Genomic DNA, 26,834 nt, shown 5'->3' with positions numbered 1-26,834 from the left:
CCTCCGATTAAAATAAACTTATATTTTTAAAATAAATAAATAAATAAATGGCATACAAGCTGTTCTTTCTGGAACACAGCTTGACATCAAAGTCAGACCAGACCCTCCCAGTCTGTTTCCTCACCTACTATCTCCCTCCTTTGGAAACTGGGATGCTTGCCCGTCTGCAGTCGTGCAGAATCTCTCCTACCCTGCAATTCCTCAAGGACTGGCGATTTCAGCTGCAAATGAACTCCAGAGCCTCTAGACATCATTTCATTAGCCCAAGCGGAAACTAAGTCAGAGAAGCTGGGCGCTCCAGTATCGCCTCGCCCATCTAGGATTTCAGTTCTCTCATCCCAGTGCTTCCTTTGCCCTGACCCCCTACCCACCATTTCCTTACTTTACACAGAAACACCGAGGGGACTGTCTTTTTCCCAGGCTTCACTGTGCTCCCGATCCAGTGCTCACCAGACTTTTGCCTTCTCAATACTATTCTTAAAGCTCCCTGTCCTCTTCCAGTCCAATCCTTAGTTTTCTTTCTGTCCTTTCTAACTTCCAGATGAAATCCTCCCCAAGAGCCTCTGTGGTCCTTCAGACACAGCCAGTTCTCTTTTCCCACCCTCTGGCTCACTTGCGGTTGGACTCAGTCCTCTGGATCGGCTTCCCTTTCAGTTTCAGTCCACAAGATCATACTTTTTTGGAGCTTCCTGAAACCCTAAAACCCTGGCCTCTGTGTCCAACTCCTTCCAGCACTCTCAGTTCCTGACTCTCGGAAGGTAGAACACGGCAGGCCTGCAGATCACTCCTGGGATTAGGTGTATCCCCCTGAAAAGCCCTTGCCAGCTCCACCTCTTGTCACTTTCCAACTCTGACCCAGAGACACCAGGCTCAGCTGAGCAACTGACTTTTTTGTGTGAAAAAGGGAAACCAAGACAGTCATTCCAATGTGCAGTAAAGAAGGAGGTCCAGGTGATTAGAATTAAGATAGCCCAGCCCAAGAATCCACAAACTCACCCTACTTCTGAGTAACCTCACAGTAAGTTTTTCCCAATACTCCTGGAAGCCCTTGTCCTGAGCACAATGTCTTATTCCCTGCCAAGTAAGCACACTTGAGAATAGCCAGCCCCTCACTCCATAAGAACCCCTGTGAACAGGAGGCAGCATGCCAGCCCTCAAGTTCCAATAGGTCTCATGCTCCTGTGATAGGTCTACACCAGGGAAGGCCCTGGCGACACGGTTGGTCTCAGCCCCGTTTTGTGCCCTTTCTGCCCACTTTTCTCAGGACTGGACCCCATACACAAAAAGGCCCTATTCAGTTGTTCCCTTTTAAAGCTGGGCTCCAAAGGGCCTCTTCATAGGAGGGAAAGCACCCGTCACTTACTCCACTGTGTACAGAGAGCAAGGTGATAGTAGCACACAGGCCCTAAAAGAACATGTTGCAACTATGGCAGAGCCACAGCATGGCCTTCTGGCCTACCAGTCAGCCCTCTCCCATCTTCCATGCTGCCTCTAGAGAAACTGTGTGGTTCCCCGAATGTAGAAAGGGCCTCCAATTCAAGGCCACAGACTAGCCCATAGGTCCCTTCAGTCCCTCGCCCCTCCCCACTCACAAGGACAGCAGCAAGGAAAAGCCAGCAATGTAGAGGTTCCTCTGGGCACGGAAAAGCTTCATGTGGAAGTGCTCCACAGCCCCAGGGTTGTTCTGGAGGTTCACCTTCTCTGTCACATCATCATACTTTCGAATCTCACGAACAGCATCTGCGGCAGAGCAGAGATACAGATGTTCAGCCCCGGATCAGTCCAGCTGAGATGCAAGGTGTGAGTCTGGGCAGCCTTGCTTTCCTCGAAACTGTCTCCCCTGCTCTTCCCCTTCTACACACATTTTGATGGGTGCCCTGTCAGAAGTGCTGCCCTCCGACCTGTTCTCTCCTCCAGCTTTTCTCATGTCACCCTCTGGACCCATTCTACCCAGACTGCAAGCTTGCTCTCCATGTCAAGAAACTCAACGAATCTGAGATGTTGCCAGCAACTGGGGCAACTCCCTTTCCCACGGTGCCCCCACTGTTTGGTTCTATCACAAATGGGGCTGGCCATCAGCCACCCAACTGATAAACCAGGCGAGTCCTGTTTATGGAAATGCCCACGAGGCAGGCATGAGCTGCCTAGGAGTCAAGACCTGGAGCATGCCTGCTAAAGACTCAAAGGTTTTCATTTCTAAGCATCTAAGCTTTATAACTGGTTAAACTGGTGTATTCTGCTTACAAAAGAAATTCACGCTCATCAATGTTCAATGCAGGAGAAAGAAGCCCATAATATAATCAATCACCTCCAGTAGAACCTACTACATGCGGCCAGCTTAAATAAAGCAGTCATTTTCAGTCCCATTCAGTTCAGTCGCTCAGTCATGTCCGACTCTTTGCAACCCCATGAATCGCAGCACACCAGGCCTCCCTGTCCATCACCAGCTCCCAGGGTTTACTCAAACTCACGTCCATTGAGTCGGTGATGCCATCCAGCCATCTTATCCTCTGTCGTCCCCTTCTCCTCCTGCCCCCAATCCCTCCCAGCATCAGAGTCTTTTCCAGTGAGTCAACTCTTCGTGTGAGGTGGCCAAAGTACTGGAGTTTCAGCCTTAGCATCATTCCTTCCAAAGAAATCCCAGGGCTGATCTCCTTCAGAATGGACTGGTTGGATCTCCTTGCAGTCCAAGGGACTCTCAAGAGTCTTCTAGTTAGTGTTATTCTCTTTGTATTACACAGACCTAAAATTAATGTCCATGTCCCCCAAATTAGACTACAGCACCACAAGAACAGAAACCTTTCCTATTACATCCCTAAGGCCTAACAGAGTTCTAGGCATACAGGGGGAGCACAAACACCTGAACAGTGAAAAACCTCTGCTCTAAAAAACCACTGCTGGCCACTCATATATTCACATCTGTGCATTTGCAGGCTAGAAATGGAACCATCCCATACCTACTACTTTTCTCCCTCAACCCTGCTATCTCTTTTTTCTCAACTGAGGTACACTGATTTGTAACATTACATAAGTTCCATTAGTATTTTTTACTTCTATGTATATATCCCCTACAACGTGCTTAAAAAAATATATAGAATGCTTCATGAGTTTGTGTGTCATCCTTATGCAGGGGACATGCTAATCATCTCTGTCTCATTTCAATTTTAGGATATGTGCTGCTGAAATGAACATCTAAGACATCAAAAATCAATACATAAAGATCTACCTAAAGAAGACTCTTAATGGATCCCCATGGGAGAGGGGCAATGTAAGCCTACTATCTGGATCTTAATTTATGGTATGAGACTGCTTGTTTTTTAGGCTGATTTTACATCATAAAAATACACCTCCACTTAATGGTATCTTTGTGTTACATCTGTGGGCTTCCCAAGTGGCTCAACAGTAAGGAATCTGCCTGCCAATGCAGGAGACACAAGAAATGTGTGTTCGATCCCTGGGTCACAAAGATCCTCTGGAGGAGGAGATGGCAACCCACTCCAGTATTCTTGCCTAGAAAATCCCATGGACAGAGGAGACTGACACACTACAGTCCACAGGGTTGCAAAGAGTCAAACCCAACTGAGTGACTCAGCATGCACACATGTGGGTTCCTGACCCCCAAAATTCCCATTTGGGCACCTTAACTCCCAACCAGATGATACTAGGAAGTAGGGCCCTTGGGAGATGAGCACAAGGCCCTCATGAGTAGGTTTAGTGCCGTTATAAAATAGACTCCAGAGGGCTCCCTTGTCCCTTCCTCCATGTGAAGACACGGCAACACAGAAAACGACTGTGGAAACATAACACAGACTGTTAAAATAGTTACCTGTGAGACGTGGGTTTATGGGGACCTTTAACTTTGTAAGTTAAATTTGTAAATTTTTAAAGATGTGCTATTTTTGTGATTTAAACAAAAAACATGTTTTCCCACACTGTCTTCTGCATCCAGAGACCCCAGCACCTCAAGGTCCACCTTGACTAATGGCAAAGAGCCAACCAGGGATGGGGGCATTGGGCCAAACCAACTCAAGTCATACAGCAGAGAGCTACCCTCTCTATCTCAGGCCTCCAGCCCAAGGCAGTTGACCCTGAACTCTCTTTAGGCCCACTCCCCCAGTGAGATGTACCCTAGACCCCTTCCCAAGGACGGCTAGGGGCCAGCCAGGGCTGCAGCTTCTAGCTAGTTATGCTATGTCCCTAGCATTTGCTCGGAGAAGGCAACGGCACCCCACTCCAGTACTTTTGCCTAGAAAATCCCATGGATGGAGAAGCCTGGTAGGCTGCAGTCCATGCGGTCGCTAGAGTCAGACACGACTGAGCGACTTCACTTTCACTTTTCACTTTCATGCATTGGAGAAGGAAATGACAACCCACTCCAGTGTTCTTGCCTGGAGAATCCCAGGGATGGGGAAGCCTAGTAGGCTGCCGTCTACGGGGTCGCACAGAGTCGGACACGACTGAAGCGACTTAGCAACAGCAGCAACTTATTTTTGACTCATTGGAAAAGACTGATGCTGGGAGAGATCGGGGGCAGGAGGAGAAGGGGACAACAGAGGATGAGATGACTGGATGGCATCACCGACTCGATGGACGTGAGTTTGAGTAAACTCCGGGAGTTGGTGATGGACAGGGAGGCCTGGTGTGCTGCGATTCATGGGGTTGCAAAGAGTCGGACACGACTGAGCGACTGAACTGAACAACTTATTTAGGCAAGCCTCTATAGATTACATTAGGATATGAAGCAGCCTGTTATCATAGCAGGATGTCGCTCTAGAACATCCAGGCAGTTCCCTGACTCCTCAAAAAGAAAAACGGCACTTTTGCCCACTACCACCTTCTGCAAGGGGCCAATCCCACCCAATCTGCCATACCAGGAGAGTTCGTGGAATCTGGTGTGCAGAAGGGCAAAGCTCTATGTGAACATCCCCCAGCATGGTCCCTCCCCACCCCAACTCTTACCCCCAGCCCACACCTAAAAGCAAAAGCACACACACCCAGTTCCTAAACCCTGCAGCCTACCGGGACCAAGGTCAGCACAGGTCCATTAGCCTCTCTTGGTTTCAGCTCTGGAAGGACCCAAGGAGCTGCCTGAGACACGAGGTGGTCAGCACCAGGGGCACAAAGGCTGCTGGTCAAAGCAAAGACCCTGCCAGCAGGCAGTAGCAGGGATGCTGACGTCTTTGTGGACGAAGGGAGCTTTTCTTCCCCCAAGAGAAAGACAGGCGCACTAAATGGTCTGTCTCTGAGAAGTCAAAGCTGTACTCTAATCATGGAACATGGCACATGGCACAGGGCTTTGTAGCAGAGGCCACAGCAAAAGGTCTAAGTCAGGTAGCTACCAGCAGCCACAACTCACTCACCAATGACCAGTAGCACAAGGATGACAATGAGAACCACAAAGAAGGTGTTGCCATATGTCACTACCAACTCCACAAGGCGGGACTTGAAAATCTTCTGCCATCTGTGAAGAGGACAAAAGGGTTAAAGTCAGTAGAGTAAGAACACACACCTGGGATCCAGGGCCCTGAAAACAGAAATACAGTTTTGCACTCTTCTTCAAAGGCTGAATATCTCATACAGATTCAGCCTCAGCTGCTTGCAATTTTCCAACTTATGACATCCGTTCAACGGTGTTAAAAAGAAAAAAAAAAAAAAAAAAAACCTGTCCAAGCATAGAAATTTCTAAAAAAGTCTTAAACACTGGTAGGCTCTGGGGAGAGAAATGCAAAACTTAGTGTTCCCTCTGTAGTATCAAAATGCCTGCCAAATCCACATTATTTCTTTAAACTGTTTTCCCATGTGCCCAATCTCGGCTCATCTAGACTCCCACCACACCCGATTACCATGAAGCAGACCCCAGACCTCCCTTCCTTTTCCTCCATAAATACTTCAGCATACAGCTCCATCAGAGAAGAGCCTTCAGAAATGGCTACCAATCACAATGCCACCGCCAGGCCTCAAAAATATCAAGAAAAATCTCTCATCATCAGAGCCAGAACTCCAAAGTCCAATTGAGGCAATTATTTTTTAACAACTGGTCTATTTGAATCCTGACAAGCTTCTCACTCTGCATTCTGTTGATAAGTACCTTAAACCTCTCTTATTCTACGAACTCCCCCCTCCCTTGCTCTCTTTTGTTTTCTCCCCCAATTCACTGCTGCAGAAACCAGGCTGTTTGTCCTGCAAAGCTTTCCATGTAGCAGCTCCAAGTGGGCCACTGTCCCTGCATTTCCTGTGAAATATATACGGTGATTCAGATCTAGCTTTTGTCAAGAACATTATTTAAACAATGCTATACACTTTCTATCACAACAGTGGCCTATAATTTTTCATTAAAAAGAAGCTTTTATGAAAACATCTGCGAAAAGAGTCTTATTTGTAATGTTCTAACTTAAGACCAGATGTGTTCCTACAGTATATGTAATCAAGATGAATTTAAAAATAACTTTTCAGAAGTCCTCTGTTCACTGAAAAGAAACATGGCTTCGGCATTCCTAGGCTGAGTAATGCTCATGAGGCCACTATGCAACCCCAGCGAGACTGGTTAGGAGGACAGAAGTCACCAAATCAATGGGAACATGACCCAGGGGCAAGTCTTGCAGATCTCACAATGCCATCCCCTGAACACCCGGAGGGCATCGTTCCCAGAATGGTCGCTCGGTCTTCTCCCCTCTGGCACACTCTGAAGACCAGAAGGCAGGGTGCAGGGGAAAGGACCTCGTCAAGATGTGACTGAGCACAACTGTGGGCCTAGCTGGCAATAATAAACACAGTCCTTGCCACCCCCATCCCAGACAGGTTCTACCTGTTTCCGGCTGGCTTCAATTCCAGGGCCCCCCAACTCTGCAGGCACAAGCTACCGAGACTCTTCCTGGCTTGCCTGCCCATACCTTTTGGGAGAAATGAAGGGAATGCAGAGCAGCAGCACAGCGAAGACCTCCGCATAGAGGAAGGTGGCGACTGCAGTCCACTGCAGACTCATCGTGTTCCTAGCAGCTTTCCACCAGAAGATGTGAGCCTGTTCCTGACGGAGCACAGAACGAATAGGCGTCGTGACAGCTCGGCAGCCACCAGCCCTAGACCTCAGAGCCTTCCCAGCCCTCGAGCCCCGCAGCCTGGCTGCCAACACCTCCAGAGACACCTTTCCAAACAATTCTTCCCCGTGGAGTCTGGGAGACTCCGCCTGCGGAACCCTGGCAGCAGTGGGTGGGAATCGGCAGTTCGGGGAGCCCGGAGATCGCCGCCCGCCGAGGGGCGCCAGAGGCTACCGCCCACCACACCGCAGCCTCGGTCCTAGCAACGCCTTCGCGCTTCCTCCCAAGCTGCGATGCCTCTGGGCCCTTCCACCCGGGCCGACAGAGAAGGAGCGAGCAGCTCCTCCCAGGGCAGGAGCGGAACTCCAAAGCCTCTCAATCACCGCCCCTTCGGCTCGGGCTTTCGGTACCTCTGAGAGCCCCCGAGAGCGACTCCTAGAGGACGAGAGTCGGAGCCAAGGGTAAGAGCGGGTCTCGACCCAGCACCTCACGGCCCCGTCCAGAGAAAGTTCTAGAAGACTGTCTCCTCCGAAGCTGGAGAAACCCCTCCCGGCCTCCCAGGTCTGTCGCGGCGCCTACCAGGCTCCAGAAGACCCCTAGACGAGGCCCCGACCCGGCACGCCCTCACAAGCCCCACCCCGCCGGCTCCTCCGGAGGGACTTCGACGTCGCCCCCCACCCCGGGAGACGGCTCCACCCGCCGCCACCCCGACTTCCCTCCGCCCGGTCCCGCCCCCGCACTCCAGCCTCGGCCCTGGCCCTGCGCACTGGGCCTCCCCGCGCCCCCTCGTCGAAGAGCCGGGGGATCTCGGCAGCCCGGGAGCCCAGCACGGCGCGCGAATCCGCTCACCGAGTTCTCCAGAGTCACCACGCACGCCTCGTCGCCGCCAAACTCTCCCACCACGAGCCCGGCCCCGCCCCTTCCCCGCGGCCGGAACCGGAAGCGCCCGGCTAGTCCCGGCCCGCCCCCAACCGCCACAAGGCCCCGGAGGCCCCGCCCCCGAGCCGAGGCTCCCGACGCCTGGGACTGGGGAAGAAGCCGCGCCTCGCGCGCGCGCGCGGAGCGACGGGTCCCCGGCCTTGGCGGGAAGGCGAGGTGCCGCTTCTCTAGCCCGCGCGGTCCTCCCGCGTCTCTGTGGTCCGGGGAGGGGGCGGGGCCCCACCGTGGGGCGAGAACGGGGTGGGGCGCCCCGTGCCTGAGCTCCGCCTCCCGCCCCTCCTCCGCCTCCTCCCCCTCCTCCGACTCGCCCCTGGGGAGGGGTGGGTGGGTAGGTGGGGATTCTGGGCGGGTGGCGGAGTCACAGTCGCTTCAGCCGGGCTGTGGAGCGGACGGACGCGCCCGGTACCCCAGGGAGGGGCGCCACCAGGGGAGGAGGAGTAGGAGGTGGAGAGAAAAAGACGCCCTCTCGGCTGGAGACCTCTGGAGGCTCTGACCCCAAGGGCCAAGGGACTGACAAGTTCCAAGGACTGACAAGTTCCTCCACTTCGGCCGCCTGAAGAGGCCGCGACGCTGGAGGGCCCTGAGCCCACCCGCGCCAGGGGCCCCAGCACCACCCGGGTGGCCTAAAGCGACAGTCTCAGGGACCACTGCGAGGTCTCCAGTTGCCTAGACAACGAGCCCGGGGTCAGAGCCACCACCCTTGCAGCCACCTGCCTCCTCTGCCGCCTCAGGCACCCGTCCCGGTCCCGTGAGTCCAGCCCAGGTGACATGACGGTGCTCTCTACCCCCCGAGCCTCGCGGGTGACCACGCTGAAGCGTACTGCCGTGGTCCTGGCCCTCGTGGCCTATGGAGCCCACAAACTCTACCCTCTGGTGCGCCAGTGCCTGGCTCCGGCCAGGGGCCCTCAAGCGCCCGCGGTGGAGGGGGAGCCCACACCAGACGTCTCCGGTGCCCCCGTGGCCTCAGCGGGCAAGGCCGGCGTCAACCAGGTGTTCTTGCAGCGGCTCCTATGGCTCCTGAGGCTGCTGTTCCCCAGGATCCTGTGCCGGGAGACGGGGCTGCTGGCGCTGCACTCGGCTGCCCTGGTGAGCCGGACTTTCCTGTCAGTGTATGTGGCCCGCCTGGACGGCCGGCTGGCCCGCTGCATCGTGCGCAAGGACCCTCAGGCCTTCAGCTGGCAGCTCGTGCAGTGGCTGCTCATCGCACTGCCTGCCACCTTCATCAACAGTGCCATCCGCTACCTGGAGGGCCAGCTGGCCCTGGCGTTCCGCAGCCGGCTGGTGGCCCACGCCTACAGCCTCTACTTCTCCCAGCAGACCTACTACCGGGTCAGCAACATGGACGGGCGGCTTCGCAACCCGGACCAGTCCCTGACAGAGGACGTGGTGGCCTTCGCTGCCTCCGTGGCCCACCTCTACTCCAACCTGACCAAGCCGCTCCTGGACGTGGCCGTGACCACCTACACCTTGGTTCGAGCGGCCCGCTCCCGCGGGGCCGGCACAGCCTGGCCCTCGGCCATTGCTGGCCTCGTGGTCTTCCTCACGGCCAATGTGCTGCGAGCCTTCTCGCCCAAGTTCGGGGAGCTGGTGGCTGAGGAGGCGCGGCGCAAGGGAGAGCTGCGCTACATGCACTCCCGAGTGGTGGCCAACTCAGAGGAGATTGCCTTCTACGGGGGCCATGAGGTGGGGCCGCTCGTGGGGCCGGAAAGCGCGTGGCTGGGGGAGTCCAGGGCAGGAAGGCCGCGGGCTGCCTGCGGCTGATGGCACAGGTGTGGGCTGGCCGTGGGAGAGGGAGACTGGGGACGACCAGAGCCGTGGGCAGCCCAGGTCGGCACATTAATGGAGAAGCAGGAAGGCTGGGTGGAGACTGTCCTGGGTCACTTCTGCTTCCTCCCCACCTCCCTTGTCCTGGCCTTAGGGCTGCGGACCCTAGTGATGGGGGACCCAAGAGCTCCCAGCCTGCCCCCTGCCTGCAGCTAACAGAGAAGGGGCTCCTGCCATCTGGGGGCAGGGATGACGGGATGCAACCTGCTGCTTGGCCCCCTCCTAGTCCCCCAGGCCCTTTGAAGACCGGCGTCCGGCCGGGCAAGTGGGCATTATGGGCATGACTCAGCCCAAGCGGAGGTTAACGAGCAGCAGCGCTCAGTGTGTTGATCGGGTCTCAGCGCTCCAGATCAAGCTTCTCCCCGCCTCCGGAGCCCAAAGGCTGGCCTGGCTGCAGGCTTGGCTGCCTCCCCGAGGCCCCAGCCGGGGGTGCCGGGGCCCAAGCCGCAGCTGCAGCAGGACGCACTTCCTGCCCTCCCGGCGGCCACCTTGCCCCCAGTGTGGCCGCCCTTCCGCCCAGGTCCCAGCCGTGCAGCTCCCCAGCAGGCTGGGTCAGCGGCCAGCCGGCTAGGGCCAGGAGCCGGGGCCTGGGAGAGGTTACTCCAGGCCAGTGCTCCGGCCCCTCCCCTCCTCCTGCCTGGGTTGCAGCTGCCTCCGGCTAGGTTCTCTGCGACTCTGGTTTCGGTTCCCCAGTGCTTCTGGGGGAGGGGTACAATGGCATCCAGCTCCTGAAGGCCCACGGATCCTCCCTAGGTCAGATGGCCTTGTGTCCTCGACCTTGTCTCATTGGCAGCCCATCTTATCAGGCAGGGAGGCAGGCTTGTCCCTGATTTTTTTTTTTAAAGACTTATCCCTGAGCAGATAGGGGGCATTCCCGGCTGGGCTCCAGATAAGGAGAAAAAGGGCCGGATCTGCAGCCACAATCCCCCATCCTCCTCCCCTGTGCTCCAGGGACGCAGGGTCTTGGCAGGCAGCCGTGCCCTTGGGTGAGGCACTTGGCACATTCCCCGCAGCTACATTGTCAGCCCCAGCTGGCACTCCTGCCAGCTCCCAGCACGAGCCTGGATCGCCAGGGCGCTCAGAGTAGGCGTGCTCACTTCAGGAATGGCAAAGCAATGCCCAAGACCTGGCTGGGGATAGGGGAGGTGGGAAGAAGGGAGAATCGCTAGCTCTTTGAAGGATTTCCTCTGGGTTAATTTCAGGAAATAACATGTTCATGGGGCAGATTCACCGGCTGGGGTGGGAGGGGCCTGATGTGCGTCCCCAACCTGTCTGTCGAGGCCTCGGGCAAAGGGCTCTGTGATGTGATGGGCCTTCATGGGTGGCTTGATTGCCCTCACTGTGTGGGCACGTGGCTCAGCCCAGTCCCATTGGCTGATGTCCCCATGGACACTGGCCCAGGCTCAGATCAGCAGGCTGGGGCAGAGGTAGCTGGCTGACTGGAGGGCAGACCGCCGAGTATTTTGCTATTCCTGGGATGTCAAGGAGAAGGGTTATTGCTGCTGCTGCTGCTGCTGCATCGCTTCAGTCGTGTCCAACTCTGTGCAATCCCATAGATGGCAGCCCACCAGGCTCCTCTGTCCCTGGGATTCTCCAGGCAAGAATACTGGAGTGGGTTGCCATTTCCTTCTCCAGTGCATGAAAGTGAAAAGTGAAAGTGAAGTCGCTCAGTCCTGTCCAACTCTTGGCGACCCCATGGACTGTAGGTAGGCTCCTCCATCCATGGGATTTTCCAGGCAAGCATACTGGAGTGGGTTGCCATTTCCTTCTCCACAGAAGGGTTATTAAACAGGCTCATACCAACACACCCAACCTCTTATTAGCCTGAGCACGGATAGACTTTTTTAATAAGTCAAAGCATCATTCACAAGAATTGGCTTTGTTTAATGGCTCGGCCTACCTGGTCCAAATGCCATACGTCTTGCCACCTCCAGGCTGTGTGAGCTGGAGCAGGTCACTCTGGCTGTCTGGGCTACCACGGACAGGAGAATACACATATAATGGGACGTGGTGAGAATCAAGTCAAAAGTCAGCTATTACGTGGTGAATTGGCAAAGGAAACTATTCCAGGCTGGGCAGCTCTTGTTCGTTGGGTGGGGAGACAGGATCAGGGCAGGTGCCCCTACCAAGCCATCCAGGACCCAATGGCCACCTTGCTGTGACTGCTTCTTGGCCACTCCAGCCCATCTAACTGCTGCTGTCCCAGAGAGCCTGTTTCTCGCCCACTCTCTCTCCTGAGATGGCAAGTGGTGGCCAGTGTACAAGCAGGCAGGGCAGGCCCCCTCGTGGCCTGGCTGGTGGGCTGGCATCCTCAGCTGGCTTTGGCATGGGGCTGTCCACTGGGGGTGATGCCTGAACGAGCTTGCTTGGGAGTGTGCCCTGCCGATCACGATGGGAGGACGCAGTGTAAGTTTGTCACCCAGAGGAACTGTGGGCAAGGAAAGGGAGGCCAGGGCCTACAGAGGTAGAGATGACTGAAGTATGTTCTTCGAAACCGTCTATTGCCTTTGGGTTTCCTGCACTCCCCTCTGCTTCGTTCAGGGTGACCCCTCGGCAATTGCTCAAAGAAATGGGCAAGGTAGCTGCCCTCAGCCCATGTCGAAAAGCTCTCCAGGGCAGAGAGGGGGCATGGTGAGCATCCCAACTGAAGAGACAGTGGAAAGGGGGTGGGAGCCTCAGAAATGAGGGGATGAGCCCCTTCACTGCCGTTGTACCCCAGCGCTGCGTTGTCTATGCCATACCTCTCCTGAGTTTGAGACCTGTCCCCCTGTCCATGGTAGCCCAGACAGGGAAAGTGACCTGCTCCAGCTCACACAGCCTGGAGGTGGCAAGAGGTATAGCATTTGGACCAGGTAGGCTGAGCCATTAAGCAAAGCCAATTTTGGTAAACAATGCTTTGACTCATCAAGCGTGGCCCAGTCCTAAGCCCCGGCTCTCAGCCGTGTCATGGCCTTCGAATGGCATGGCCTGTGTAGCCTGGCACTCAGGGATGCTCACTGTTGCCCCGGGGGACTGACTGCCATGCCTCTGGGTCTCTGGCACCCCTTCCCCACAGGTGGAGCTGGCCCTTCTGCAGCACTCCTACCAGGACCTGGCTTCGCAGATCAACCTCATTCTGCTGGAACGCCTGTGGTATGTCATGCTGGAGCAGTTCCTTATGAAGTACGTGTGGAGCGCCTCAGGCTTGCTCATGGTGGCTGTCCCCATCATCACTGCCACTGGCTACTCAGAGTCAGGTGAGAGAGGGCCGGCCTTCTGGACCACTGGGCTAGGCTTGGGAGGGCCCAGTGCCCAGCTGGCCCACCTGCCTCTTCTACTGCTGGGGATCCCAGCTGGCACCCTTGGGAAACATCCACAGTCACACCCTCCCAGAGCTCCTCTCTGCCACCCTACATGTGGGTCCCCCTTACAGTATCTCACGCTTCTTGGTCCCACTCAGCCAAGCCCAAGGATGTCAGTTCAGGAACACCCTTCAACAGGCATCTGCACAGTTGCCCACCTGGCCCTGTCTTGACCCATCTTGGCAGTGGGATTATGGGGAAGTACGTTCAAGGAGCCCCTTTCTGGCTCAAACCTGGGCTTTCCCACGCCCGCTCTTGCAGCTTGTCAAGGGCAGGGCCCTCTTGCCTGAGGCCTGGGGGACTGTGAAGGATTCCCAGTTTGTTCCTCTACCTGTTTGCAAGGAATTCATTCTATTTGCAGTCTTCGTGGTTGCCCTTCAAAGGTTAATGTGCATACTTGAGAAAAGTCTGGGTTAATCAATAGCTCCTGCTCATCCCAGCCCTTGCTTACCACACTTTGGAGGACCAGCCCACCATCAAGTTTGCCATGGCTTTATTGGGTCACTGCATGTTCAGATTCGCCCGTGAGTTTCTGCTTTTTTTTGGTTCTCTTTCTCTGCAGTTTTCTCTAGGAAAGCCCTTCCCTGCAGGCCGGTAACCCTCCTTCGGACAGATGTCCTTCAGAAGTTCTCTTTTGTTCTTTTTTTTTTCCAAAGACTTTTAATTAGTTTTAGAATACCGTGAGGCTTTTGTCAAGGGAGCTTTGAGAATATTTTGTTGCCTGAAAATGTCTTTATTTTACCCTCCCCCCAACAACTGAAGTTTAGTTGGATGAGGAAGTTGAGGTGGTCCGTTGGTCTCTCTTTAGTCTGTTGACAACATCCCATTGCCTCTATTGGAAAACCTGCCATCAGCTTAACTGCTCTCAGCTGCCTGCATGGTCTCCCTGGTTAGACTTTTTCTCTGCAGTTTCTCTGGGAGGTGTTTGCCCGTGTGTTTCCATTTATTCTGCTTGAAACTTCTTGTATGTCCTGTGAATATCCAGACTGTTCTGTCATTCAGATTGCTTCCATCGTGGAAAGTTCTCAGCTGTTCCCTTTTCAAATATATTAATGAATTGAATGAATTCCTCTCTCGTTCTTTGTGCTCTTTACTTCTGGCCTCTGTCTGCCCCCTTCCCCACCTCACATTGTCTGTGCTAAATTCTGGGAGGGGTCTTCCGATTTTCCTGCTCACTCATTGGCTAGTTTTCTCTTTGGCTGCATCTAATTTAAATTATTTTCATTTTCAATGATGTTTCTATAAAGTTCTACTTGATTCTCTTTTAAACAGACATTTGAAAATAGAAATTTCAAGGTGTGTTTGTGTCTGCTTTCTCATTTCTCTGACTGCCCCTCTTTTGCTAGCTACCATACTAATCATGCTTATTCCAAGGTTTCTATCCAGCCATTCGAGACCTGGGTTCAATCCCTGGGTCAGGAAGATCCCCCTGGAGAAGGAAATGGCAACCCACTCCAGTACTCTCGCCTGAAAAATCCCATGGACCGACAGAGGAGCCTGGTAGGCTACAGTCCATGGGGTCACAAAGAGTCGGACATGACTGAGCCTCTTCACTATCTATCCAGCCATCTGGTTGTCTGAATTCTTGAGAGTCTAAACCAATTTCATCTTCCAGCTGCTGGTCTTCTTTGCTCAAGGTCCTTGTGGGCTTAGCAAGCACTGGAGGGTAGGATTCCCCAGAGCACTCATTGGCTTTGGTTTTAGCTGAGCTCCCAGGTAATGAACCGTTTGGAGGCCATTTCCTGTTAACTTCTCCACTTGGGGTGGAGGGGTTCCTGAATTTGGAGGTGATATTAATTTGAGCCCTAGACACATAATCACCAGTTCAGAGAGGAGACCTTGCATCTTGAGACCTGGCTGTGTGACAGCAGCTCCTATCTCCATCTCCAGGGACGTCACAGGAGCACTAGCTGCTAGCTTCTCTTCTCGCTCCTGGGAATTTCCCTTGCTTTCCTGCAAGCACAGCTCCCATGGAAAAGGTGTTGTATCTTGTGCAGTTGGGTAGTTAGAGGGTTTTCAGTACTATGTAAAGAGAGTGAGCCTGACGCGCACGTTCCAGAACCAGAAGCATCTCTCACTCTCTCCGTATCGGTGCCTCTCTTTTGGGGCTTCCGTACCCTCAGCTGTCTGTCTCTCTCTGCCAAGAGGAAAGATCTAGTTGGAGGCGGTCGTTGTTTCCACCAATGGACCTATTCAAGGGGTGGCCTTGATTTAGGCCAGGAGCATGGGAAGGGACCCAGGAGGAAACCAACCTGCGGTTTCTGGGAGGAAGTGCCTGCGGCCACTTCCCTCCTCTGCAGGCCTAGGACTTTCTGGAGCCTCTGCCGTGTTGGGCTTTGTGGGCGATTCAGAGGCCTCAGCTCCTGTGCCCACCTTTGTGGCCAGACTCAAGGAAGTCAGAGGTGTGTCTGTTTTGTCCCTGCTGTGTCTCCAGTAACTGCAAACTGGAGAGCGCTGGGAACGAGGTAAGCAGGCAGGCGATCATCAGGGGAAACAGATGTAGCTAACTTTGCCCTTCTGGCCTGCCGGCACCTCCAAGCTAGAAGGCCAGGGAGGGGCCACCTGGCCAGGAATAGCTGTCGAGGGTCTAGCTGTGGGCACTGAGGAAAGCAGCAGAGGGTTATGCTGTCTCCAGGGAGGTACCCGCTGTTGCCAGGGTCCCCACAGACCCTTCCCCTTTGTGTGCAGTCCCTTGCAAGCTCTCAGGACGTCTGGAGAGGATGGTTTGTGTTCCCCCCTCCCCTGCCCTGCCTAGGACCACAGTTGGAAGGAAGTTCTGGGATTTAGACTCTCAGAATTGCCAGTCCCCTCCCCTACCCAGTGCCCTGGATTCCTGGTGCTCTGGCCAGTGGTCCAGCATTGTCTACCCCCTATTGCCCCTGCCCTAACCTTTCTGCCCCTTCCTACCCCACCCCCACCATCATATCCTTGACTCCTGGCTCAGAAACGTTCATGCCTGTGGATAGAGTTAACCTTCAGAGTCAGCCTGTTTTGCTTCCCATCACCATTTAGAGAACATTCCTTGTATAAAAGCCTTGCCCGTCTAGGGGACCCAAGGATCAAGAGAGTCAAAGCCATGGACAAAAGAGAGTTGCACTGGGCAACCATGAGGTCTCAACTGAGACAGAAAAGAAAAAAGCAAGTCAAGACAGGAGCGGGCTTCTTTAGAGAAATAGTAGCATTGAGGATGGCCAGAGAATACAGCATCAAGGGGAGAGATAAGGGTAAAACGGGGTCAGTCAACATTTTTTCACATGTTTATTGGCCATCTGTGTATCGTACGATGGAAACATTTATTTAGATCCTTTGCCCATTGTTTAATTGGGTTTTTTATCTCCTTGCTATTGAATTGACAAAGTTCTTTATGTATTCTGGGACCTAGGCCCTTATCAGATTAATGATTTGCAGATACTTTCTTCCAGTCCATAGGCTGTGTTTTTACTTTGTGGATGATTTACTTTGGTGCCCCCAACTTTTTCTGTTCGATGAAGCTGCCTTCTCTGTTTTGCTTTTGGTGTCCTATTCAAGGAGCCGTACCTAATGCCGAAGTGCTTTCTTCTAAGAGTTACATAGTCTCAGCTCTGTGTGCAGGCCAGGGCTCCACTTCGAATTCGTTTTTGTGTGTTGTGTGAGGTCGAGGTTCGTCTTTGGCACGTGGAGACCCAGTTGTCCAAGCATCATGTGCTAGAGGGACTTCCTCTCTCCCCTAGTGGTTCAGTTTTGACTTTCCACTGTCCTTGCCCCCTCCTCACCCACCCCACCCACCCCCACCATGCTCTGCAGACTCGGAGACAGTGAAGAAGGCGGCCCAAGCGATGAAGGAGGGGGAACTGGTGAGCGAGCGCACGGAAGCCTTCACCATCGCCCGCAACCTCCTCACCGCTGCCGCAGACGCCATCGAGCGGGTCATGTCATCCTACAAGGAGGTAGCCCCCGGTCCAGCCCATGGCCCAGCCCTCCCCCAACCCCACTTATGCCCTCTTCCCTCCACCCCTGCTGGCAGAGGCTAAGCCAGGATCACCCTCCCTGCAGGTCACAGAGCTGGCTGGCTACACAGCCAGGGTCTACGAGATGTTCCAGGTGTTCGAAGATGTCCAGCAGTGCCGTTTTAAGAGGCCCGGAGAGCTGGAGGATGCGCACACAGGGTCCGGGGCCATCATGAGGTCTGGCATCCGCATGGAGGGGCCCCTGCAGATCCGAGGTAAGGTTGCCCTCCCCAGAAAGGTCCCACGGGTCCCGGCCCTCCCACCACTGCCTGGTGTGCCCTGGAGGGCTTCCCGGGAAAGCTGTGGTCCCCACTGCTCTACTTCCCAGAGCAGTAGCCCTTGCCAGGATTTCTCTTTGTAAAAGAGGTGGAGGGTAGCCCCTGAGTGGAGTAGGGTCTAGGGGGCGCACTGTGGAAGAGGCCCTAAGCATTGAAGCTGGCTTTGGGGGGTGCTGCGGGGCAGGAGCAGACACTATCCCTCTCCCCAGCCCCGAGCACAGCAAGGGGAGCATGGTAAAGCTACACACTGGCGGGCTGCCTGGAGGTGGGGGCCCACGGAAGCCAGCAGAAGGTGGGGGAGCATTCCGCCCCCCTCTCTCTGCCTCATGCCCTCTCTCCAGGCCAAGTGGTGGATGTGGAACAGGGCATCGTGTGTGAGAACATCCCCATTATCACACCCACTGGGGAGGTGGTGGTGGCCAGTCTCAACATCAGGGTAAGTAGAAGGCACAGCCAAGCACCAGCCCAGAAGCTCGGGCGGGGCTGAAGCCAACCCTGAGGCCCCACGCCTGGCCTTCTATACCCACAAGCCACCCGCAAGTCTCAGCCCTTAGGACCCAGCCTGGTCAGCCTGCCTTGTGTTGTCAGTAGCCATTGACCCCAGGTCTACGTGGCAGCAGCTGAAGCTGAAGGTGAAAGAGCAACGTGTCTACCTATTAGTTCTGGGGCAATGGAGTCAGAGCTGATAAAAGAGCCTTGTGATTACCAGGACTGGGCAAGAGTCACCCATAGGTTCCTGGCCATATTGTTGCCAGCACCCCACACCCCGCCCTGTCCCTGAGAAGCCCAGGACTTGGGCACTCTGGTCCAACTCTGGTCCCAGGTTGGTGGTCCCACCCATATGCTGTGAGAGGCCCCCAGGGCAGGTAGGTGGTGGGCATGGCCTGGCTCCTTGGGAGAGCGCTCATCCACGATGCAGGCTGTCTATGGACAGGACTCCCTGGGGGCCAACAGCCATCAGTCACCCATGTGCCTAGCTAGGGCTTTGGACGGAGTGATGGACTGAAGGGGCGTCCTGGGGAATGGGAGTCATTCATTCGTTCACCTAATGTTCCGTGAGCTCCAGGCTGGGCACTGTAAACCAGAGGTAAATCAGGGAAGCCCTTAAGGGTTACAAAGAGCCTGGGTCAGATAGCTCTCCAGGTTCAGCAAGGATCACAGCTCACCAGCTCTGGGGGCGTAGAAGTCACATGAAATTTCACCCAGGAGCCTCTGGGCGGGTGGGCAGGCTGCCAGCTGGAGGCTGGGCACAGAGCAGTGGTATGATCGCCATTACCCCTGGGAGTAGTCACCTTTGGGAGGTTGGGTGCCGCTGATGGCTGGTTTATCCAGGTTGAATGGTTGCCAGGCAGGCCCAGGGGAAGCCCAGGTGGGCAGCTAGTTAGAAGGTGAGGTGAGGCAAGGGAGTGGGGGCTGGGGGCTGAGAAAGAGCTCCATCCTGCCAGAGCCACTGGTGGAGTTGGGCTCTGGTTAGGTTAGGGATGGGGCGCGCCCGGCTCTGTTCAGCCAGGTGATGGGGTAAGAAGGGCAGTCGCAGAGGTTCAGGGAAGGGGGCAAGGGAGACCGCCTGGGACACATGCTCTGGGATGGTGAGAGGACCGCCCTGGCTGGAAGGCCTGGGGTGTTGCGGTGAAATCACACAAGGTGGTGGTGGGGGGGGGGGCGATCAGGAAGCTGTGCCTTCAGTGCCATCCCCCACCCTGCAGACAGCAGCACCCCCCAGGTGTCTCCAGATCAGCAGATGTCAGGCTTTTTGTGGAGCCTGAAGCACCTGCTGCCCACATGGCCTCCAGGTGTCCTGGGGGGCACCGCTGACTGTTCACTGGGCCGCGGCAGGACAAGCTGTCCTGCTGTCCCCGTGGTCTCTGGCGTGTGTCAGGGACAAGCCAGAGCCCTACAGCTGAACCCTGGAGCCTGCCCCAGGGGCCCTGCCGTGCCTAAGCCAGAGGTGGAAGGTGGGCGTGGGCCAGGTGCAGGGTGTTCCCTGAGGCCAGCAGGTCAGCCACAGGTGAGGGGAGGGGGCCTGGGCAGTGCCCACAGCTGCCTGCCGCCCCCACAGGTGGAAGAAGGCATGCACCTGCTCATCACTGGCCCCAACGGCTGCGGAAAGAGCTCCCTGTTCCGGATCCTGGGCGGGCTATGGCCCACGTATGGCGGTGTGCTCTACAAGCCCCCACCCCAGCGCATGTTCTACATCCCCCAGAGGTGAGCAGCACCCCCTGCCCCCTTTGATCCGAGGGGGCAGAGGGCGGCAATAGGTTGCCCCTGGGGTCGGAAGGGCTGGGCACCTCCACCTGCCAGTCTCCCGCCGCAACCCACTGGCCCAGAAGCTTCACCGCCATGGGGCACGTGTGCACACGTGAGTGTGTCTGAGCCTGCCAGGGGGTGGGTGTGCCGCCCTCCGATTGGTGCCCCCCACCAAGGTGCCAGCCTTGCCTCCATGGCCACCCGGCTCTACTGCAGGCCCTACATGTCCGTGGGCTCCTTGCGCGACCAGGTGATCTACCCTGACTCAGTGGAAGACATGCGCCGGAAGGGCTATTCCGAGGAGCATCTGGAAGGCATCCTGGACATCGTACACTTGAACCACATCCTGCAGCGGGAAGGAGGTAGGGGAAGGGGCATCCCCACCCACCAGTGCCGCCCCTGCCTCCCTCCTAGCCTCCCCCACCCCGGGTGAAGATGACCCCAAGCAACATGCAGGAGTCCAAAGCGCAATGGAGTCGGGAGAGCCTCACCCCGGTGGGGGACCCACAGGAAGCATACAGCCCCAGACAGCCTGAGCGTGGAAGGGAGCCAACCCTGGCAGGGGCATCCAGAGGGGCACTGTCTCCAGGCGGTGGGCTCAGGGGCAGGCAAGACCCCCTCGGGCCAGGCAGGGAATGCACAGGTACGTTAGGCATTTGAGTGAGAGGACAGAGCCCAGGTGTAGGCAGGGCAGCCTGGCATGTGCATGGCGACAGTGGAGGTGGAGGGGACGCCTGCCCTCCCATGTGTCTCCCTCCAGCCTAGGGCTGTGTCCCCTGGGAAGAGACCACAGGAAGGAGGAACAGGCCAGTACTCGGGGGCCTCTCAGGTTGGTCTTTAAATGCCCACGGCACCAAGAGGAGGGTGGGGTGGCCCAACTGCTAGCTTTGGGATTTCTGTACTGAAAGCCGAATGATTGAAGTCAGAGTCCTGCCTTGGCCACTGAGGGGCAGCTTAACTTTGAGCCAAACCTGACTTCTGGACATGCCCTCCACCTGTAGAAGAGGCAGGTGCTAGTCTCAAGCTCAGGGCCGACAGGTGTCATCGCCTGTGCAGAAAGGGGCTGCAGACAGTGGATTCAGTGGGCCGGCTCCTCTGGGGCCCCTGGTTGCCACGATCCCTGAAAAGCTTTATTCTCAGCTTCCTCCTGGCAATGCGGAGACCTGGGTTTGATCCCTGGGTCGGGAAGATCTCCTGGAGAAGGAAATGGCCACCCACTCCAGTATTCTTGCCTGGAAAATCCCATGGACAGAGGAATCTGGTAGGCTCCAGTCCATGGGGTCTCAAAGAGTCGGCCACGACTGAGAGACTTCACTTCACTTCACTTCCTCCTGGCCTGCTGGGGCCCCTTTTGCTCACCCTGGGAGCACTCCCCTCCACCTGGGCTCCACACGTGCCCCTGAGTGCCTGGGGTCCCCGAGGCTGGCTGTTACACCCCGTTAGCATGAAGTTCAGCTGTGAGTAACAGAACTACCCACCAACAGTGGCTCAGATCATTTACGAGTTTATCTTACTGGGACATAGAAGTCCTGAGGAAGTCAGGCCGCAACTGGCGGGGATTGCCCCACCCCATAAAGGCCCCTGGGTCACTGCTGTATGTGGTCTCCATTCCCAAGGTCACTTCGCAGTCCACGGTGGCTGCTTTGGCATCATATCACATCATATATCCTGGGCCATAGGATAGAGAAGGTGAGGTGGGGGCAATCACTGAGTGAATGCTGTCTTTTAAAGAAAGTTCCAGAAGCTGCCACATGTATAACACTTAAACTTACACCCCATTGGCCAGGATTCAGTTCTGTGGTTAAACCTCCCATCGGGGCAACTTGAGCATTGAAGTGTTTTTTTTTTTGGTGGGTGGCCACATGCCCTACCGAAAGTTCTAGATCTCTGGAAAGAGTGGAGGGAGCAAGCCAGGAGGCGTTTCTCATGAATCACCCACTTCCTTCCTCATCCAAGGAACTCTCCTGAGCCTTGCTGACATGCTTCACACTGGGACACACAGGCCTGGTCCCAGTGGGTGAGAAGGTTTCCGGAGAGACCCCCGGAGCTGTTCTTGGGGCTCTGCCTTGACTGTCTGCTGCCCACTGGTACTTCATTAGCCCCATTAGGTCCTGTGTGATTTTGCTGGCTCCAGAGACTGGGTGGGGCAAACAACAGAAACATATTGTCTCTGAGTTGTGGAGGCCAGACGTCCACGATCCAGGCGTGGGCAAGGTTGGTTCCTCCTGCTGGCCATGAGGGAGGGTGTGTTCCAGGCCTCTCTCCTGGGATGGGAGAGGCCGTCTGCGCCCTGTGTCTTCACGTCATCTTTCCTCCGTGCGTGTCTGCATCTCCAAGTGTCCCCTTTTATAAGGACACAGTCCCATTGGACTAGGACCACCCTCGTGACCTCCCTTTAACTCGATCACCCCTGAGAAGACCCAGTGTCCACGTGCGGTGGGTGGCATCCTCAGGGCCTCCGGGTGAGGGCTGCCCGGTGTCTATTGGAGGAAATGTGTGTAAATCTGGACCAAGTCCTTTTGGACTAATACAGTGTCCACAGACGTCCCCAGTGGCTGGCCTTTCCCTGCCATGTTCTGCTCTCACTCATGTCTGTAGCCCTCTGAGCAACCCCAAGCCTTCCCACCACACCTACCATGCCCAGGCTCTTCTGCAGATGCTGCCCAGCCCTCTTGAACTGAACATCAACCCTTGTTCTGTGCCAGGTTGGGAGGCCGTGTGTGACTGGAAAGATGTCCTGTCAGGGGGCGAGAAGCAGAGAGTCGGCATGGCCCGCATGTTCTACCACAGGTGAGCCGCCAGCCTCCCAGTCCCGGGAGCTTGGGCTCCCTCGGGCACCGGGAGTTCCCTGATCCTCTTTCCCTGGGACCTCCTGAAGTGGGGAGGGCAGAACTGCTTGGAGGCCTGGCCCCAGCCCTGGGGGCCTAGCAGGACTGGGGTCAGGCTCCCTGCCTCTGCCTGAGGGGCTGGGGCCAGCCTGGGGCATTGGCCCCAGAGGCCCACAGCCTCACCCACGTGGCCACACCCCCAAGGCCCAAGTACGCTCTTCTGGATGAGTGTACCAGCGCTGTGAGCATCGATGTGGAAGGGAAGATCTTCCAGGCGGCCAAGGATGCAGGCATCGCGCTGCTTTCCATCACCCACCGACCCTCCCTGTGGTAGGTGTGCCCTCCCTTCCCGAAGGACTCTGGCATAGGGTCCTGGCGGCCCGCTGAGTGCCTCCTCCCTGTCCCTCTCCTGATGCAGGAAGTACCACACCCACTTGCTGCAGTTCGACGGGGAGGGTGGCTGGAAGTTCGAGAAACTGGACTCAGCCGCCCGCCTGAGCCTGACTGAGGAGAAGCAGCGGCTCGAGCAGCAGCTGGCAGGCATCCCCAAGATGCAGCGGCGCCTCCAGGAGCTCTGCCAGATCCTGGGCCAGGGCCCCGGGGCCAACCAGGGCACTGCCACTTGACCGAGGGCCCTGGCTCTCTCTTACTTGGCCCTTGGCCCCCCTCCGCCCCCACCCCAACCCTCGGATCACGTGAAGGAGAGAGAGCGCCTGTGCAACCCGGCCCCACGCCCCCCCGCCCCCCACCACATGCTTCACCATCCTCCCGGGCCTCCCAGGGGACCACCCACAAAACCCGTGCCCCCTTCCCAGGGACCTGAGCGAGGGGAAGGGAGAGCAGCCAGAGGCGCAACCAGCTGCCAGCAGCAGCCTGGGCCTTGGAGCCCTGGGGTTTGCCAGGCAGCACCTCCCAAGGCTGCAGCTCATCACTCTTGGGTTTGCAGTCCCTCGGAGACATCATGGTCCATGCCTCTATTGCCATCATCCCAGGGACCCAGCAAGGCTCCCATCCCCTGGGATACCGTTTTTGCCATAAAAACGGCCAAGTGAGACCCTCAGAATGAGACACAGCCCCTCATTCATGGCCCCCCCGCCACCCGTCATTCTGTAGAATCCACAAGGAAAAGAATTGCACAGCTTTTCCTACCGAGCCATGATAAGAATGTAGCCCCATCCCTCCCCCCTTCTCCAAGCTAATTTATTGGATTCCTGTTTGTAGACATCTCCATTGCCAGCGGGAGCACCCAGTCAGCCAGCCCCTGGCCCACCCACCACCCCACCAGCCTACACTGCCGACCACCAGAGGGTGGGTGGGGGCGGGCCGGCCCCAGGGGTGACGGACCCTGGGGCCATCAGGCATGAGGGCACCGTGGTGCCCAGTCCAGTGCCAAAGAGGGGTCAGTGGGGAAGCTGTGTCCGCAAAGGCAGCCTCGACCTGAGAGGGAGACCCCCACCGCCACCATGCCGCCATGTGCCTTTCAGGCCCTCAGCCCTGGGGTCAGGGAGCCTCCCTGAGTTCCTCAGTAAAGACCTGCCATGGAAAGTGCACTCTTGCCTCCCAGCCTCTGTCTCCACATGGGGGCTTGGTTGGGGCAGAGGCAGGAGGGGCAGCTGTGGGCCTGGATGAGGGGCAACCTCAGTGGCCCACCTGCAGCCAAAGATGCTGGCCTGCACATCCTCTGGACCCGGCCATGGCAAGGAGGCATCTGCAGTATCTCCCCAAAATGATGTTTAAGCCCAAAGAGGACCCTGGACCCTGTGCCAGGGAAGAGGAAGAGGCTGATGCCTGGTCCATACATGAGAAGCTTCGAGAGAGATACCAAGCAGCGGACTGGTGGGGGACACAGAGGAACAAGAGTCCCTAGCCAATTAGGCCAAGGGCAGCGGGACACAAGGCTTCTAGACCTTGTAGGAGTGGGAGACGCTTGTGCCACATGCCAAGCGCAGGGGGAAGAGAGGGGCCAGAGCCTTGTTTAAAGAGCTTGGACTTACTCCGGAAGCAGGATGGAGATAACATGGGAGCTCTGCTTCAAGAAGGCTGAGCGGAGGGAGGCAAGAACACCACACCTGGCCCTTATCCCTTGCTGGTGGGACCGGAAACGGGGCAGCCATGGTGGGCAAGAGGGTGGTGGGTCCGGGAAAGCTGGGCACGGAGTTCCCACGTGACCCAGCACTTCTACTCGGAGGTTTAGACCCAGAGAATGGAAAATAGATGTTCAGTCATAAACCTTTACACATGAATATTCTTCACAGTACTGTTGATGGTAATCCAAAGTGGAAACAACTGGAATGTCTATCAACAGATGAATGCACAAGCAAAATGTGGTCTCTGCATACAATAGAGTATTATTCCACTTACCAAGTAGACCGATGGCTGCCAGGAGCTGGGGCGTGACTGCTGAATGGGCTCAGTTTTCCTTTTTGGGGGTAATAAGAATGTTCTAGATCTGTAGAGGCCATGGTTGTAAATACTGTCCATCTGCTAAATGCCAACAAAGTGTGCACTTTAAAAGGTATGCCTTTATGTGAATTGTACCTCGAAAAATAGATGATAGAGACACTGATCCTAAAGAGGTAGAAGTGATGGATGACCGATAAATAATAGAGATGATAGATTGATGATGATGATGGGTGGATGGATGGATAATAGGTGAAGTGATACAGAGAGACATAGACAAGGAGCATACGGCTTGACAACCCGGGCCGGATGTGCTGAGGCCTGAAACCCCAGATGGATTAGAGAGTAATTAGAAGTCAACAGGGGGACTTCCCTGGCAGTCCGGTGGTGAAGGCTCTGCACTTCCACAGCAGAGGGCCCGGGTTCAATTCCTGCTTGGGAGAACTTAAGATCTCGCATGTGCATGCCATGCAGGGCAGCCAAAAAGAAAGAAACGGATGGTTGGGGGCACAGCTCAAACTCCAGGGCAGGAAAGGGGTGGGGTGAGACTCAAGGTGATGGTTGGGTGGCCGGGTGGGTGGTGGCACCTGTTGAAGAAAGGACAGGTCAAAGAGAAGGTACTCTGCCCAATGACTGCTTGCTGGCCCCGGGCCTGCAGCCCCAGCAGAAGGCACGAGTGGAAGTGATGAGCAGGCAGTTGGCACTAGGAGGGTGCAGCTGGCTGAGAGCTCCAGGCTGGAGGTCCTCTGAGGGGGCGTTGGCCAGCAGAGAAGCAGCGTGGTCAGGAGGTGCCTTGGTCTCTTATCTGGGAAACAGGAGGCAGATTGCATTTTATCTGAGATTTGAGGTTAGGAGTTGTTCCTGATCCTGGGAGAACTAGCAATTCAGAGGTTTAGGAGTCATTCCCGTCTCTTGCAAAGATTATGCAAGTTGTCCCTACTTGATAATAAATCCTTTTTTTTTTTTTCAACTTACAAAGCTAGAATGGTTCTGTGGTCTGCCACCAAACCCTAACTGATATCGATAGAAAGAGACATACCCAGTGAATATCACTCAAAAGGAAGTTAATGGACAGAAGTTAAGTTTAGACAAAGTAGACCTCAGGGCACAAATCATTACTAGAAATACAAGAGGTTGCTGCCCAATGATTAAAGAAGTAATCCATTGAGAAGCGGAGTTTGTGATGGACAGGGAAGGCCTGGCGTGCTGCGATTCATGGGGTTGCAAAGAGTCGGACACGACTGAGCGATTGAACTGAACTGAACCATTCTGAAGGTGTGTGTGTAGCTGCCTAAAGACAGAGCCTCAAATGTACATCAAACAAAAAGTAGTAGGAAAAGGAAAAATTAATAAATTAGTAAATTCACCACAATAAGTCACACTACCCCTCACTCCAATTGGTAGCTCAAGCAGACAAAAGGGGGAAGAATGTAGCACCAATTGAACAAGCTTGATTAACAGATACACGAAAACTAGGGAGTACACACTTCAAGTTCACCTTGAACACTTACTAAAACCCACCGTGTTCTCAGCCACAAAACAAATCTCAACAAATACTAGAATGAGTATCACACAGAGCATGTTCAAACTGCAATAGAATAAACCCATAAATGGATGATAAAGCTAAAATGAAGTCCTCCCACATTTGAAATTTTAAATTTACATAGTTATATTTACAAATACACTTCTGAATAATTAATTGGTCCAGAAGAATGATAATGAAAATCTAAAAGACGTTAGAACTGAACGACAATGAAGACGTGCGGCATGTAGCTCAAGTAGGACTTATGAGAAAACGTCCAGCTTTAAGCTGAGGGAGCTGAACCCCGACACAGGAAGTCAGAAAAACCGCAGTAGAATAAACTCAAAGAAAGCTGAAAGAAGGAACTCACAAAGACAGTAGAAGTTGATGAAATTGAGAAAAAACAAAGATAAAACTAAAATTTCTCTGAAATTA

General features: G+C 55.3%; 2 protein-coding genes and 1 non-coding gene across 5 annotated transcripts in view; 1 reads left to right on the top strand and 2 right to left on the bottom strand.

Annotated features, from left to right (window-relative positions):
- The window catches only part of BCAP31 (B cell receptor associated protein 31), a 29,107-nt gene extending 21,070 nt beyond the window's left edge, over positions 1-8,037 (bottom strand). Inside the window, exons 1-4 of one of the 3 annotated variants that reach the window (XM_070366076.1) lie at positions 7,884-8,037; positions 6,891-7,024; positions 5,361-5,461; positions 1,593-1,740 (exon numbers count right to left, since the gene is read on the bottom strand). In XM_070366076.1, coding sequence (XP_070222177.1) covers positions 1,593-1,740; positions 5,361-5,461; positions 6,891-6,982 — 341 coding nt within the window. In that variant the 5' untranslated portion in view covers positions 6,983-7,024; positions 7,884-8,037. Of the gene's footprint in view, positions 1-1,592; positions 1,741-5,360; positions 5,462-6,890; positions 7,025-7,444; positions 7,469-7,613; positions 7,636-7,883 lie in introns of those variants that run through there. The other 2 variants (XM_014482690.2, XM_070366077.1) reach the window with 2 other exon arrangements.
- Positions 3,086-3,190, bottom strand: LOC138986608 (U6 spliceosomal RNA). The gene has a single exon (XR_011463412.1). It is a non-coding gene; the product is annotated as a U6 spliceosomal RNA (small nuclear RNA).
- Positions 8,038-8,308: 271 nt separating the features above from the next.
- ABCD1 (ATP binding cassette subfamily D member 1) lies at positions 8,309-24,027 on the top strand. Its single transcript, XM_005909061.2, has 10 exons — positions 8,309-9,656; positions 12,853-13,033; positions 16,922-17,064; positions 17,171-17,339; positions 17,744-17,838; positions 19,462-19,607; positions 19,866-20,011; positions 22,355-22,439; positions 22,682-22,807; positions 22,896-24,027. The coding sequence occupies exons 1-10, from the start codon at positions 8,742-8,744 to the stop codon at positions 23,101-23,103; spliced, it is 2,214 nt and encodes a 737-aa protein (XP_005909123.1). The 5' UTR covers positions 8,309-8,741; the 3' UTR covers positions 23,104-24,027.
- The last annotated feature ends 2,807 nt before the right edge of the window (positions 24,028-26,834 follow it).

The sequence above is a fragment of the Bos mutus genome, chromosome X (genome assembly GCF_027580195.1).
Source record: "Bos mutus isolate GX-2022 chromosome X, NWIPB_WYAK_1.1, whole genome shotgun sequence".
Lineage (NCBI taxonomy): Eukaryota > Metazoa > Chordata > Mammalia > Artiodactyla > Bovidae > Bos > Bos mutus.
This window is presented reverse-complemented; position numbering and strand designations above follow the sequence as displayed.